General features: G+C 40.1%; 1 protein-coding gene across 2 annotated transcripts in view; it reads left to right on the top strand.

Annotated features, from left to right (window-relative positions):
* Positions 1-15,021, top strand: part of C2CD3 (C2 domain containing 3 centriole elongation regulator) — a 120,645-nt gene that overhangs the window by 48,652 nt on the left and 56,972 nt on the right. For both annotated transcript variants that reach the window (XM_052652422.1, XM_052652423.1), the window contains 7 exons: positions 2,407-2,901; positions 4,567-4,718; positions 6,758-7,004; positions 8,666-8,846; positions 10,341-10,524; positions 11,294-11,466; positions 13,120-13,243. In XM_052652422.1, coding sequence (XP_052508382.1) covers positions 2,407-2,901; positions 4,567-4,718; positions 6,758-7,004; positions 8,666-8,846; positions 10,341-10,524; positions 11,294-11,466; positions 13,120-13,243 — 1,556 coding nt within the window. The remainder of the gene's footprint in view (positions 1-2,406; positions 2,902-4,566; positions 4,719-6,757; positions 7,005-8,665; positions 8,847-10,340; positions 10,525-11,293; positions 11,467-13,119; positions 13,244-15,021) is intronic.

Here is a 15,021-nt window from a genome sequence, read left to right as displayed (position 1 = left end):
GAAAAAATGAATATCACTTTATTCTTCCCCTACCAAAGTCTTATTTTTTTTGCTTTCCTAGTCCATTCTGGACTCTAAGGTTTGTAATCAGAAAGGAGTAATAAATAGAGTTGATGGACTAGAAATTGTTTCTGTTTGTTGAGAGAAGTACTGTTCTAGATAGATTGCAGTCTATATTCAATAGAGCAAAAGAATTTTGCTGTGGATTTCAAATAAAAGGTACAAGTCCCCATTATCTCTAGTAATTCAGTCTCATAAAATAGTGACCATTTTCATTCAGCATTTATCCCACATCCTTTTTTACTTTTTAACATTTTTAAACTTTGAAAAATAACTTCAAACTTAGACAAAAATTGCAAAAAATAGTACAGGGAATTCATATACCCTTATTACCTGAACTCAGCAATTATTCTTCATATTTGCTTTATAATTATCCACCTCTTCTCTCTCTTTTTTTGTCTCCTTCCCCAGTCTCTGTTTCGGTACACATACACAATTTCTTTCTGAACTGTTTGAGACTATGTTACAGACATTAAACCTTTCTCCTTGAATTCTGTGTTGTTTTTCCTCATAACAATTAGGAAAATTGTTATTCTTGGGTTTCCCTGGTGGTTCAGCTGGTAAAGAATCCTCCTGCAGTGAGATCCCCTGGGTTGGGAAGATCCCTTAGAGAAGGGAATGGCTACCCACTCCGGTATTCTGGGCTAGAGAATTCTATGGACTGTATATATAGTGCGTGGAGTTGTAAGGAGTCAGACACAACTGAGCGACCTTCACTTCACTTCCTAATAACAATGGCAGCATCATACATAATACTGTACAGTGATGAAGATCAATTTAACAGCAATACTATATTCTATCTATAGGTCATACTGCGATTTCACCAACTGTACCAATACTTCCCTTTGTAGCATTTTTTTCCAGTCCAGGATCATCTGTTACATTTATTTATTTATAATGAATTAAATTTTGCTTATTACCTTTATTCATATGATAAGTAAGAGAGCTTGCATGTCTTACATGTAACATAAGATAATAGGGTAGCTGATTCTGAAAAAGGGAAGAACCTTGAAACAGTTAATTAACCTCAATTTACATAATGGTCTTATTTGCATAGCAAATAGGGAGGGTTTGATTATAGGCCATTAACAGTCATTAATAAGTGAAACTGTGTTAGAAATACTACTTGGGTTTGTATTTCAGACTCAAGAACCAAAACTCTGTTGCATTTAAATGTTGTATCTGTCTCATCTCCTTTCGTCTGGAACAGTTGTGCTGCCCTTCTTTGTCTTTCAGTACTGTACTGTTTCTGAAAGCAAGGCCATCTCATTTTCCTTGTTATGGCTTGTTAGAAACACCCAGCATTTAAAAGTGGACATTTCATTTCCAAATACATGGGCTTTTGTTTAAAGTATTGTTAATAATAATTTATCATTTTATTATTAATTTCTCATTTAAATGCTTTCTTTTCTGCAATCACTCTCTGAAAAGTTTTTGGGTTTTTTTTTTCCCAATAATAAAGATACTTTATTACCTTTGATGAGACTTTTGATGCCTAAGTCAAAAGATCTCTCTTGGTAAATGTCACATTACACTTGAAAATATGTGGATTATTCTCAGATATCTTTTAATATTGATTTCTAATATAATTCCACAGTGCTAAGAGAACAGACTCTGTTTGATTTCAGTACCTTTAAACCATGACATTCTTGTACCTTGTTTTATGTCCCTGGATATGTTCCAGTGTCTCCTAATTTATAGTCTATGGGAACTTGAAAAGAATTTGTATCCTACTGTTATGTGAAAATTGTATAAATCTGAATTGTGTTAAAAAAAAAGTAAAGCCAGTTACTTTGTACAGTGTCCTCCATTTGGGGTTTATCTGAATGACTTAATACTGTGATAACTGAAAGGATGTGATTTTCTAACTTCACCATTAACTCCACCCCCCCTGTGCATGTATTAATTGGCATTCTATACAGAAGAGTTGTCCCTTCTCCCTTATTTGTTGATAGTCATATGGACTCATGGATTCTGACATTATTCAAAAGCTTATAACCCACTACTATTATTATTCATTTTGAAACTCAAATTGTCCCATATTTTTGTCCAATGGGAGCCCCTTCAACTGAATTCTGTCCTTACAGTATGTCTCCATTCTTTTCTGAGCATTTCCCTTATTTTCTGGCACAAGATGATGTTGTAGGCTCATCTTGTGTTATTGATGAATTATCTGATTTTCTTAATCCTGGTAGGGTAAGGCAGTCTATTAGTGTTCCTACTGTTGTGATATTTGAGTATGAATTAATTTATATCCTAACAATCTGATGCTGCTTCTAGCTCCAAAATTCTGATTCCGATTCTAGAAGATACCCCTATTAACTTTCTTCCTTTTATGTTTTCTAGGTAACTGTGGAGCTTGTTTTAGATAACAAGGATTTCACTGGTGTCAATACAGAGTTGAGTAGCAACACCCAACACACCCCACTTAGTGCTTTTGCAAATCCAGATAAGACACTGCCAGAAACTGTTCAAGATGTTACTTGTACCAAAAATCCACAGACCCTAAATCAAACTTATGAAGAAACTGTAAAGAAAATGCAGAATTTGATGCTCCCCACCCCAAAGTCACCTAGCCATTTTATACCAAATTCTTCAACCGTCATGGCAGCGCCAGCCTCTCATGATTTGGTAAATGAGATGAATGGGTCAACAGAAGAGAGTGCTTTGCTATTGCATGTGCTATTGATGGTGCCAGATGGAAAAGATTTCGTTAGTGGAGAATCTGAGAAACAACCATCAAGCAATGTTTATTTAAATTGCAAACTCTTCAGCACAGAAGAAGTCACCAGATCTGTCATTGCATGGGGCACAACAAAACCAGTCTTTAACTTTTCTCAGGTAACTTTGTACATGTCTTAATGTTCCATATGCACTAAGGATGAAGGTGGGAGTTGGGGAGGAAGAGAAGTTATGTTTCCCAGATCACAATTACACTGTAAAGGAAACAGAGAATGTTCAGACTTGGGGGGGGGGGGGGGGGGCGCGGCACTTTTATCATTATCTGGTGTGCAGATCCAGTCCCACTATTGGATAGGAGGAAGAAAAGACATTGCCAACATTTTGAAACATTTTGTGTCTTTCTTTCTGTTCTGTTTATGTGGTTTCCTGCTATTTCTTTTGCCTGAATTCTGAGTTCTATTTCTTTCTGTTTCCTCTAGGACTTAGATCAGTTAAACTTTTTTCTTTTCTGTTTCCAGTCTCTCATTTATTTTTCCTTAGACTCATTTATTCCTCCGCTGATTTAAATACTCATCTTACTTGATTTCTCAATAGATTTTGTTGCTATTGCTTAAATTGTTTCCTCCCTCGATTTTTGTGGTTCTCTCCTCTCATTTTCCTTCTGACTCAACAGCTGTTCTTCTCCAGTCGTTGAGCTAGTAGGAACCCTAGGAAAAGGACTGTGACCCCAGCACTTCTCTGTGTCTCCTACTTCTAATTGTTAGTATCCCTGTTCATTACTTTATGCGTAGCATTCTCCAGACTAACCCTCTTTTCCCCATAGTCACGTCATCTACTCCCATAGCTTCATATGTGTGAAGATGACTTCCAGATCCACACTCTTTGTAGGCCAGGCATTTCCTTCTGGTTCCAGATCTCTGTGTCTAGCTGCCTTCTGGTCGTCACCACCTAAATCTCTCAAGAGCCCTTTCCTCTTGGCACCTAACATGTCCCCTGGCAAATTGCAGGTATTCAATAAAGTTGTGTAAATGGAAAATTAATTAAGATGTATTCAAATCTGAATTTATTATTCCTTCCAAATCTGTTCCTCTTCCTCCAATCTGCCCTAATTCATATTATAATTCACTGAGAAACCCAAGCAGAACCTAGAAGTTGACTTTGAGTCTTTCTTTACGTAATAACTTACCAAATCCAGTAGATGCTACAAACTTAATTATCTCTGGAATAAATGGTCTTATCTCTACTCCATTGCCACTGCTTTCATCCAGGCCCCCATTCCTGTTCCAGATGGCTCGCCGACTGTCCTACCTGTTTGTCTCTCGCTGCCCCTTCCTTCTTCTGTGTACCAACGGCAATGGTCTTTCTAAAACACTAACCTGAATATTTTACTCCCCTACTTAAAACATTTCAGTGATTCCCCGTAGCCTTCAGGCTAGAATTCGGATCCTAATTTGGACTATAAGACCCTGCCTGTGCTTCTCCAGTGTCCTCTTCTCTGCACGCTAGATAGTCCAGCTGTGCTCAACTGCTTGCAGTTTTCTAAACATCCTCTTTTCCCACCTGTGCCCCAGAAGCCCTGTCTAGATGAGCTTTGTCATCAGAGAATTCATGCCTTTATGAACTTGGCCTTTATGTGTTTGTCTCTAAACAAGGCTATGGCTTGAGACTGAGGATACAGAGTGGGTTTTATTTTGATGTCTTCAGCTCCTACCACTGTGCATAGCAAATAGGCTTTTAGTAAATGCTTGTTAAATAAAAGTATAAGTTAATACTTTGTCTCAGATGTGGGGTTTGGTTTTGTTTTTTGGTTGTCCCTCTCCCCAGGTGATTCCTGTCTCTCTGTCTTCCAAATGTCTGGAAAGGCTTAAGAACAATGTGATGATAATTGAAACTTGGAACAAGGTGCGGAGCCCAGGACAGGACAAGCTTCTCGGGCTGGTGAAACTCCCCCTCCATCAGTTTTACATGTCATTCAAGTAAATAGGACCTTTTGAAGTATTCTTTTTTTACATTTTTAACTTTGTATGAACTTGAATAGGAGTATTTGCAGTTTGCAAACATATCCAGCCCAATAATTCCTTGGAGGACTTTTCTCAATTTCACTACATTTGCTGCTCTTTCTCCTAGGTTATAGCAGTCATACAGATACTGCTTTCCATGTTTCAGGCCCTATGCTAAGAACCTTACATACATCAAGTCCTTTAATCCTCACAACAATCCTCTGAGGCAGGTAAATTTTATTTCCCCTGTTTACAAATGAGGTAACAGGCACAGGAAAGTTAAATATTAATTTGTAATATGTATTAAAGTAGTGGAACCAGGATTAGAACCCAAAGAATCTGGCTCTCTAGTCCACTCCCCTCACCAAGAAGCTCAGTTGCCAAAGTTTATCACCTCACAGAACTGGTGGTTTATCTCTGTCACAAACTTTAGTTAGTATTGTTCACATCAACCATTTGTAAGATTTCTATACTGAGCATTGTCTTTTAGACCTTCAGATTTGATTGCTGTACCTCATTTATCACTGTTCAAAGTTAGAGGGGATATTGATTTATCTGAAAATCATTTCCATCCTCAGTACAAACTGTTCAGTTTTTGTTTCAAGGTACTGATTTTTAATTATTCTAGAACTGAACTCTTTCCTAACCACCTTTTCATGGTTCTGTGTTTTAAATGCTGCACCTTGCACTTTGCAAAGAGCACTATTGTGGGCAGTGTCTGACAGGAGCCTTTCTATAACTCCAGGAAATGTTATCATTATCCCCATTTTACAAATGAGGAAGCTTATCATTTAACTTGGAGATGTCAGCCTCTGTGTGTGTGTGAAGTCGCTCAGTCGTGTCCAACTCTTTGTGACCCCATGGACTGTAGCCTACCAGGTTCCTCCATCCATGGGATTTTCCAGGCAAGAATACTGGAGTGGGTTGCCATTTCCTTCTCCAGGAGATCTTCCTGACCCAGGGATTGAACCCAGGTGTCCCGCATTGTAGGCAGACGCTTTACCATCTAAGCCACCAGAGAAGCTCATCAGCCTCTCTGGCTTTCTTTTTATCATCTGTAAAATGAGGGTGATTAGAGATATCCTACCTCCTTCTTGGAGCAATTGTGAGGATCCAGTGAGAAAATAAAGGAATAAGCCTCTAGTGAACAGTTTAGTACTTACATGATGGTAACAGTGGGAAGCCTGGTCAGGCTAAGGAGTTCTGCTGGAATCATGGATGTCGTTGTCAGCTGTAGGCGTTTGGCTTTTTCCCCTTTTTTGTTGTGGTGTTAGACTGGTCTGATATTCCCCTTTGTTTTTCATTTCCTTAGACCCCTTTCATTTCATTGCTGAGTGTGTAGAACAGTAATAGCTATCAATTACTAAGCACCTATCATGTTGGCATTTTATATCGGTTATCTCAGTTTAGTCCTAACAACAGCCCTTTGATGCAGGTTTTCTTACCTACAGTTTACAGAGGTGGAAACACTTTCAAAAGTTATACTGATTATTTAATCATACAGTAAGTAAGATGCAGATGTAAGATTCAGCATGGTAATGAAGAGCATTTAGACTTTTTTCTCATCTGTGAATAGTGAAGAATAGCAACCTTTGCCATGTTAGAAAGATTAAAGAAACTAAAGTGCTTATGACATAGTAAGTACTCAGTAATTAACAGATATTATTTGTAATATGACTCAAAACTTATCTGCTGGACTCCAAAATTTATATGCTTTTTCTACTTGGCCACACTGCCTATCTCTAAAATATGCTCTTCAGCAACCCTTGGGGCCATGATGATACAGAGATAAGTTAGACACATCCCTTCCCCCTCAGATTGCTGCATTTGGAACTTATCTGCCTGTCATTTTTACTTGATGGATTACAGGTAGAATCCTATTTTTTTCAAACCACCATTACTTTTCTGTTTGTAGGTCTGTTTTTAACAAAGTGAGAAAACAAATAAGAAATGGAGCAACTCTATGACATGATTGATGATTGTTGTTTGCTCATGCACAATTTCTCTCTCTTTAGAGATCCCAAGGTTTCTCGCCTGCTGCTTGATGCTCGGTATCCAGTTGTTGCTGTCGACAGCTACATGCCTGTGATTGACGTGTTCTCAGGCCACCAAAATGGGAGTCTTCGGGTCTTTTTAGCTATGGGCTCTTCAGATCAGATAATAGCACTACAAAGATTAAAGAATGAAGAAGGAACACTTACTCCCTTCAACCCCAGGCCAGCCCATTTCCTGGACCAGCCGTCTATAGCATCTGTTGCTATGGTAGTGACCAAACACTTGATTGTTTACAAAAAACATAATCTTATTTTAAGGATTATAAGGTGATGCTTTGATAATTGGAGTGAACCTAAATCTGCCCTAAAAAAAAAAAAATAGTCTCAGTGAAAAAAAGAAAAGGTAATCTGGGGGAGAAAATGGGGATGGGGTGAAGAGTGATCCTAAATGTAAACCAGCAAAATATTCTGTTTCTTGACCAAATCCATGTTGCAAAGTTTTCAAGTGACATTCTTAACTTTTCTACTCATAACTTAAAAGTAATTTGTTTTGTACAGTTGTTCAGTTAAGAAAGAGCATTGACATACTTCATTGTGTTTATTCCCTTATACATGAGGTAGGTCATTGTCATTCTCTTTTTTAAGTAATGAAATATAATTAGAGTTTATGTTACTCATCCAGGGTCACGTAGCTGAGAATGGGAGAAGTGCTGTTCAGATGCAGATCTTCTGACTCTTAAGTCCACTATATCATGTCCTCCTGTATCTTACATTTGATGTCTTTACTAGAATAGTCAAATCTTAGTCTCCACTGTACGTTATATTTTTAAATCTGAATCTAAATGACAAATTGATTGCCTCTAGCAGTGAAAGAACTGTTAGGAAAATATCTATTCAGTTCAGTTCAGTTCAGTTGCTCAGTCATGTCCGACTCTTTGCAACCCCATGAATCGCAGCACACCAGGCCTCCCTGTCCATCACCAACTCCTGGAGTTCACTCAGACTCAACGTCCATCGAGTCAGTGATGCCATCCAGCCATCTCATCCTCTGTCGTCCCCTTCTCCTCCTGCCCCCAATCCCTCCCAGCATCAGAGTCTTTTCCAATGAGTCGACTCTTCGCATGAGGTGGCCAAAGTACTGGAGTTTCAGCTTTAGCGTCATTCCTTCCAAAAAAATCCCAGGGCTGATCTTCAGAATGGACTGGTTGGATCTCCTTGCAGTCCAAGGGACTCTCAAGAGTCTTCTCCACCACCACAGTTCAAAAGCATCAATTCTTCAGCACTCAGCCTTCTTCACAGTCCAACTCTCACATCCACATATGACTACTGGAAAAACCATAGCCTTGACTAGACGGACCTTAGTCGGCAAAGTAATGTCTCTGCTTTTGAATATGCTGTCTAGGTTGATCATAACTTTTCTTCCAAGGAGTAAGCGTCTTTTAATTTCATGGCTGCAGTCACCATCTGCAGTGATTTTGGAGCCCCAAAAAATAAAGTCTGACACTGTTTCCACTGTTTCCCCATCTATTTCCCATGAAGTGATGGGACCGGATACTTAGCTGCTTCAAATATGTGTTCTTTATCTTGTTAAGGAAGTAGCCTTCTATTCTTAGCATACAAAGAATCAGAAACATCTGATTAAATTTTATCAGATACCTTTTCAGCCTTTATTGAGGTAGTCACTTTTTTCCTTCCTCTATTAGTGCATTGGATTACATTTATGGATTTGCTAATGTTGACCCAAGTCTCACAGTCTAGAGTAAATGCTCCCTGATCTGATTACAGTGAGCAGTTGTGAGATTTATACACAATGAATATTAACTATCTGCTTATTTCTTCATCTCTTCTCAGACTATACAGATAATAAGCATGAACACTCTATACAAATTATTCTTTAAAGCTCACCAGCATCTCTGTTTTGTTTCATAGGCAGGGGACCATGGAAATGGATTGATGGAGCACCACTTTGAACTCCTTGTAGACAAGGTTAAAGGGCTCGCCCCTCTTCAGGCCACAGTCTGGGGAGAAGCAGATTGTTATGTCCAGTACTACTTTCCAGTTCAAGACTCACAGTCCAGTGTGCTGAAAGGACCTGAGTTCCTTGAAAATGGTAGGTTTGGGAGATTAGGCCTTCTTAGTCTTCTGTGGCTCTTTTATTGAATATACTTAAGAGATTTTTCTTCCTGAGTGAGTCTTGTGTTCCTCAGTATTTCTAGTCTTAACCTGAGCAATGCAGGAGATACCCTGAGTTTTTGCTTTTCTTAAATTGTTTTTCGTAACATTTTATTTTGATTTGATTTCAAATTTATGAAAAAGTTGCAAAAATAGTACTAAGTATTCCTGTATACCCTTTACCTAAATCCATCAATCATTTACATTTTGTCTCATTTAACATCATTTACAAGCCTATTCACTCTTATCTATTAACATACAGTTGATTCTTATTATCCATCATAATTATATTCTGTAGGGTCATCAAGAGCGCTAAATTAAGAGAATACTGAACCATTGTTACTAGGGGAAATACATACATATATATCTCACGTAGATCATAATCTTAAATCCTAAAGCAACTTACCCTGGTAGATTCTAGTGTCTTTATTTTACAGAAGAGAAAGCAAAGTTCAGAGTGTTAGTGACTGCAGCCACCCCACTAACAAGTCCCAAGGTTGGCCTTTAAACCCTGTCCAACTGGCCTTAATGTCGAGTTCCTGCACTACATTGTACTGTCCCTTACTATCTCTATCCTCGGGTCATCTCTGAAAGCTCGAACAAGAGGACAAAGTGTTCCCTTGTTTGATTGCAGCTGGGAATGAGCAAGTTGGGTGACTCAAATTTTCTGTCATTCTAAGCATGTCCTTAAGTAACTGTGAAAGTGCTGCCAGGATTGGTTTTGAGGTTCAAATAATGGTCTTGTACCCAGGATATATAAAGCACTCTTAACAAATCAGTGATAAAAACACAACCCAATTTAAAAATGGGCAAAGGATCTGAATAGACACTCCTCTATATAGAAATGGCTAATAAGCACATGAAAAGATGGTTAAAATGATTAGTCACTTGGGAGATAAAGATCAAAACAATCTCAAGGTACCACTTCATACTCGCTGAGATGGCTATATATATTTTTTTAAAATAGATTAATAAGTGCTGGTAAGAAAGTAAAGAAAATAAAGTGCTGGAGCTCTCACACACTGTCCAGCAGCAAAGGAATCTCTTCTGTATTATCATGGCACCTTAGGCGACCACAGCTACTAAGGAAGTGGACCTTGGTAGGAGTAATGCAGTCAGAAGGTACAGATTCTGGTTCCAAGTCTGTGACGTACTAGCTCTAAGACCTTTGGATTGACTGTGTAACTTCAAGGTAGCCATATCCTCATCTGTGTAGCAGGAGAAATACCTGCTTTCTTTTCCCCTGGAGAAGGGAATGGCTACCCACTCCAGTATTCTTGGCTGGAGAATTCCGTGGACAAAGAAGCCTGGGGGGCTACAGTCTATTATGAGGATACAATTGAATAATACTGGATATTAACATTCTCTCTTATTACATTTAAGGCACTAAATGATATGTTGAATTATTCTGAACTTCTTTTCTTTTCCAAAGGAATCACCCTGAAGCCTTTTAGATCTGCAGCCACGCTCTGTGTTCCAGACCCCGTCTTTAACAGTGGACACCATCACTCTCTCCTGTTGCCAGCTGAGGTTCCAGTGCAAAGGCTCCTGCTTAGCGCCTTCTCTGCACATGGGCTTGTCCCTGGAGGTGGAGTCCAGTTTGAAATCTGGTGCAGGTACAGTATGGATAATCCATTCCTGTGCCTGGGAAATAAGTGCACAGTCATAGAGCATCCTTCCCTTAATTAGCCCTGGTTGAACTGTAAGCAAAGTGACCCCTTCTGCCCTGTTTAATATTATTTAGGAGTTTGGTAGTGACTCTTATCCAGCTTTTACCATAATCTGTTAAATTATTAGGCTTTTGGGAGCACTTTGTATCTCTTGCTTCTAACCACTACTTACATTTGGAAGAGAAGTTTTCATTTTTATCTCCTACTGTCACTTAACATGTATTAGTCACCTTTCTTCTGCTTCTCTTTTTGCCTTACGTTGTTCAGGCCCTTGCTATATCATGCCTCAATTACTCTAATACTCTCCTAACTGGTCTCTTCACTTCTAGACTCATTTCTTGTAATCTGTTCTTCCCACCACCAGAAGACTAACCTTTGTGAAATAATAATCCCACTCATGGCACAGAACCACTTGTTCTGCAGGATGGATGTTGTCAGGAGCGGCTACTCCCAAAGGGCAAAGCCAGATGCTGAGTCCTCAACCGAAAACCTGTGAGAAGCTGGGCTTTGTCTTGAACACAGTATAATTTATGGGGTTCTTCCTGCAGGTTATGGGCAGTAAATCCAGCCAGACACAACCACAGCTGCATACCACAAATACAGAACAGTCAGCCTCCAAAGAAAACTAGATACTGAAAGCTTATCCCTGGAACAGACTGAATCATTCGTCCACCTAATTCTTTGAGCTGACAGCTTGTGCTTTTGTGGCTTACAGATACTATTATCCTAATGTGAGAGACCAGATGGTCGCCAAAGGAACCTTGCCATTATCGAGGATCTGTGCCTTGGTAACCATGCAGCACCGTGAGGATGGGGGCATACAGACCTTTAATCTCCCTTTAACCCCCAGGCTTGAGAATAGGAAAGAACTGAGGAACCAGTCATCAGGTAATTGAAGATGTTTACCTTTCGCTTTCAAAGGTATTATATGTGAATATCCCTTTTCCCTCTAAATTAGTGATTCTTCACATTTTGTGGTACTTACCTTTTCAGAATTTGATTAAAACTGAGGTACCTTCTCTTAGAAAGTGAATAGAATACATACTGCAAATTTTGAATATAATTTTAGAAAATTCATAGTTATGTAGATTGTGTACATAAATGTTGCTTGTCTTATCTCACCTTTAACTTCAGTAGCATTTGACAAGCCCTCAAGACACAAATCCGAAGTATTATGTAGGTATACTCAGAAAATTATTATTCTAAGGCAACATGATGTAGGATTGGAAGAAAATAGCATGAAGTGGAAATTCACTGTGAGGGAGGAGAGAGTCAGGATTTAAAGTTAGAAGGGATTAATTAGAATTGGAGTTTTGGATTCTATCCTAATGGTTCCAGCAAGATGACCTATCCTTCTAGTACATCATGAATAACTAGAAAGAGCCTCATAAATCAAGTTACTCTTCCCTCTTACTGGAGAGTATCTGCCCAGACAAAGGCTTTATCTTGTTAGATTGAGTTGTTCCTCCTTACCCTCACTGATCAGCTTGTTCTGTTCCTTAAAGCTTTCCCTGGGGACTTCTCTGGTGGCACAAGAGATAAGAATCCACCTGCCAGTGCAGGGGATATGGGTTTGATCCCTAGTCCAGGAAGATTCCACATGCTGTAGAGCAAGTAGAGCCCAAGAGCCGGGACTGCTGAGCCCACCTGCTGCAACTACTGAAGCCCGTGAACCTAGAGCCTGTGCTCCGCAACAAGGGAAGCCTCTGCAATGAGAAGCGTGCACACCATAACTAAGATAACTAAGAGGAGCCCGCACTCTCTACCACTAGAGAAAGTCCACATGCAGCAGCTGAGACCAGTGCAATCAAAAATAAGTAATTTTAAAACAATGTTTATTTTTATTTTTGGCTGCACTGGGTCTTCATTACTATGTGGACTTTTTCTCTAGTTTCAGCAAGTGGGGGCTACTCTTTGTTAAGGTGTGTGGGCCCTCTTGTTGCAGAGCATAGGCTCTAGGGCACATGGGCTCAGTGGTTATAGTACTTGGGCTTAGTTGCCCTGCAGCACATGAAATCTTCCTGGACCAGGGATCAAACTCATGTCCCCTGCATTGACAAGCAGATTCCCAACCACTGGAATACCGGGGAAGTCCAGGAGAATTCTTATTAAAAGATGGCATGTGAAGGTGTTTCAGGTGGTGGTAGTAGGAGAGTGATAGAAATGTGTGCGTGTGAAAACCTTTTCAAGATTGTAAAAAACAAAGGTTAGAGTCCATCTCGATTCTATAAAAATAACTGGGATTACGTTCTGCCTCTGTTAGTTATGTGATTTTTACAAGCAGTTGAATCTCTGAGCCATAGTTTTCATAGATATAAAGTGAAAATTGTGACTTCTGTTCTGCTTTATTAATCCTAAAGTACAAAAATATAATGTGATTCTGACCATAGACAGATTGTTTCACTGCTGAGGCCCCTTACTGTTCATTAGGATTATAGTGTTTAACCTCTTCCTTCCTTCCTGACTAGGATTTAGGATTTGGTAGAACAGAAGATTATTTCAGCCAACCATTTGATTTTTCCTTTCACCCTCATTCTTCAGGTTTACTGGATGTGGGCCTAAGGTACAGGCGTACTCCAAGGACAGCAGAGGGAGTTCTCGCTGCCCGAACTGTCTCCATCTCAGTCCAGATTATCAGAGCCTGTGGTTTACAAGCAGCAGCCAAGTAAGTTCACCTTAGAAAAGCAATTCTCAAACCAAACCTTTCTCCACTGCAGTCCACATAATTTGTGATGCTCAGATAACATAAAACTTCCTTGGGTACAATCTTCAGTTTATTAACCACAATTCTGCTCTTTTCTTTTTCTCTTAAGAAAGCACATAGGAATATAAGTGAATAAATCACTTGCAAATGTTGCTGTTTTAACTGTTATTAGCAACTTAGTTCCTTGACCTTGTCTAGCAGTTTATTCTCTACCCTGTTGCTGCTAATGTTGAGTCTCATAAGTCATGCCCGGCTCTTTACAACCCCAAAGACTGTAGCCCACCAGGCTCCTCTGTCCATGGGATTCTCCAGGCAAGAATACTGGAGTGGGTTGCCGTTCCCTTCTGCAGGAGATCCTCCCGACCCGGGGACTGAACCTAGACCTCCCCCGTGGTAGGCAGATTACCATGTGAGCCACTAGGGAAGCCCTCTACCCTACTCACCCCTTAACCCAAGGTCAGACCCTATGCCCTCCACCATGCCAAGACCAATCACTATTACAGATCCTCTTATAGTATCATGTTCAGTCTGAGTACCACCTTCTGTTTTTCTGTCTCATTCCCCTTTAGTCTGTTGTCAGTACAGAAGCCAGTGAGCTTATGAAAACTTAAATAGATCTTGACACACATCTACTTAAAACCCACCAATGCCTTTCCATCTCATTTAAAGTAAAAACCAGAGCCTTTTAAATGGTTGTAAGGCCCCACATGATCTGACTCCATTATCTTTATGACCTCCTCTCCTGGAAGTTGCTGCTCTGCTCACTCCACTCCAGCCACTGGCTTTTTTATTGCTTCTGCACACATGCTCTTCTTCCCCTCAGGGCCTTTGCCTTGCTGTTTTCTCTGCCTGAAATACTGTTTGTATAAACAGCATGGCTTCGCTTGCCTCCATTGCTCATTCCTCTCTCTACTTTGGATGTTCTTCCTTATTTTGTCCTCTAAACAAACTTCTGTTTTCATCAAGGCTTTGCAGCCTTCCTCCATCTCTCCCTACATGTTGATAGAAGTGGTGCTTTGTCCTTTGTCTGCTAGCTCCATGTTGCAGCACATAGCAGTCTGTTTCCATTACTTGCAGACATGAGTTTTCCTCCAGTAGGCTGTGAATTCCTCTGCATGCACACACTGCCTGAACTCTTCTCTGTACCCCCACCACAGAGCATTGTTCCAGCACATAACAAGTGCTCAGCTAAGAAGGAGAATTTGGGACTTCCCTGGTGGTCCAGTGGCTAAGACTCCATGCTTCTGATCCAGGGGGCCCAGGTTCAGTCCCTGGTCAGGGATCTGGATCCTGTATACCACAAGTAAGAGTTCATATGCTGCAACTAAAGGGCCCATATGCCGTGACTAAGACCCAGTAGAGCCAAATAAATCAGTTCAGTGTAGACACTCAGTGGTGTCCGACTCTGTGACCCCATGGACTACAGCATTCCAGGCCTCCCGTTCCATCACCAACTTCTGGAGTTTACTCAAACTCATGGACATTGAGTCAGTGATGCCATCCAACCATCTCATCCCCTGTCATACCCTTCTCCTCCCACCTTCAATCTTTCCCAGCATCGGGGTCTTTTCCAGTGAGTCAATTCTTCATATCAGGTAGCCAAAGTATTGGAGTTTCAGCTTCAGCATCAGTCCTTCCAGTGAATATTCAGGATTGATTTCCTTTAGGAAGGACTGGTTGGATCTCCTTGCAGTCCAAGGGACTCTCAAGAGTCTTCACCAACGCCACAGTTTAAAAGC

This window comes from Budorcas taxicolor, chromosome 15 (assembly GCF_023091745.1).
Source record: "Budorcas taxicolor isolate Tak-1 chromosome 15, Takin1.1, whole genome shotgun sequence".
NCBI classification, from domain to species: Eukaryota; Metazoa; Chordata; class Mammalia; order Artiodactyla; family Bovidae; genus Budorcas; species Budorcas taxicolor.
This window is presented reverse-complemented; position numbering and strand designations above follow the sequence as displayed.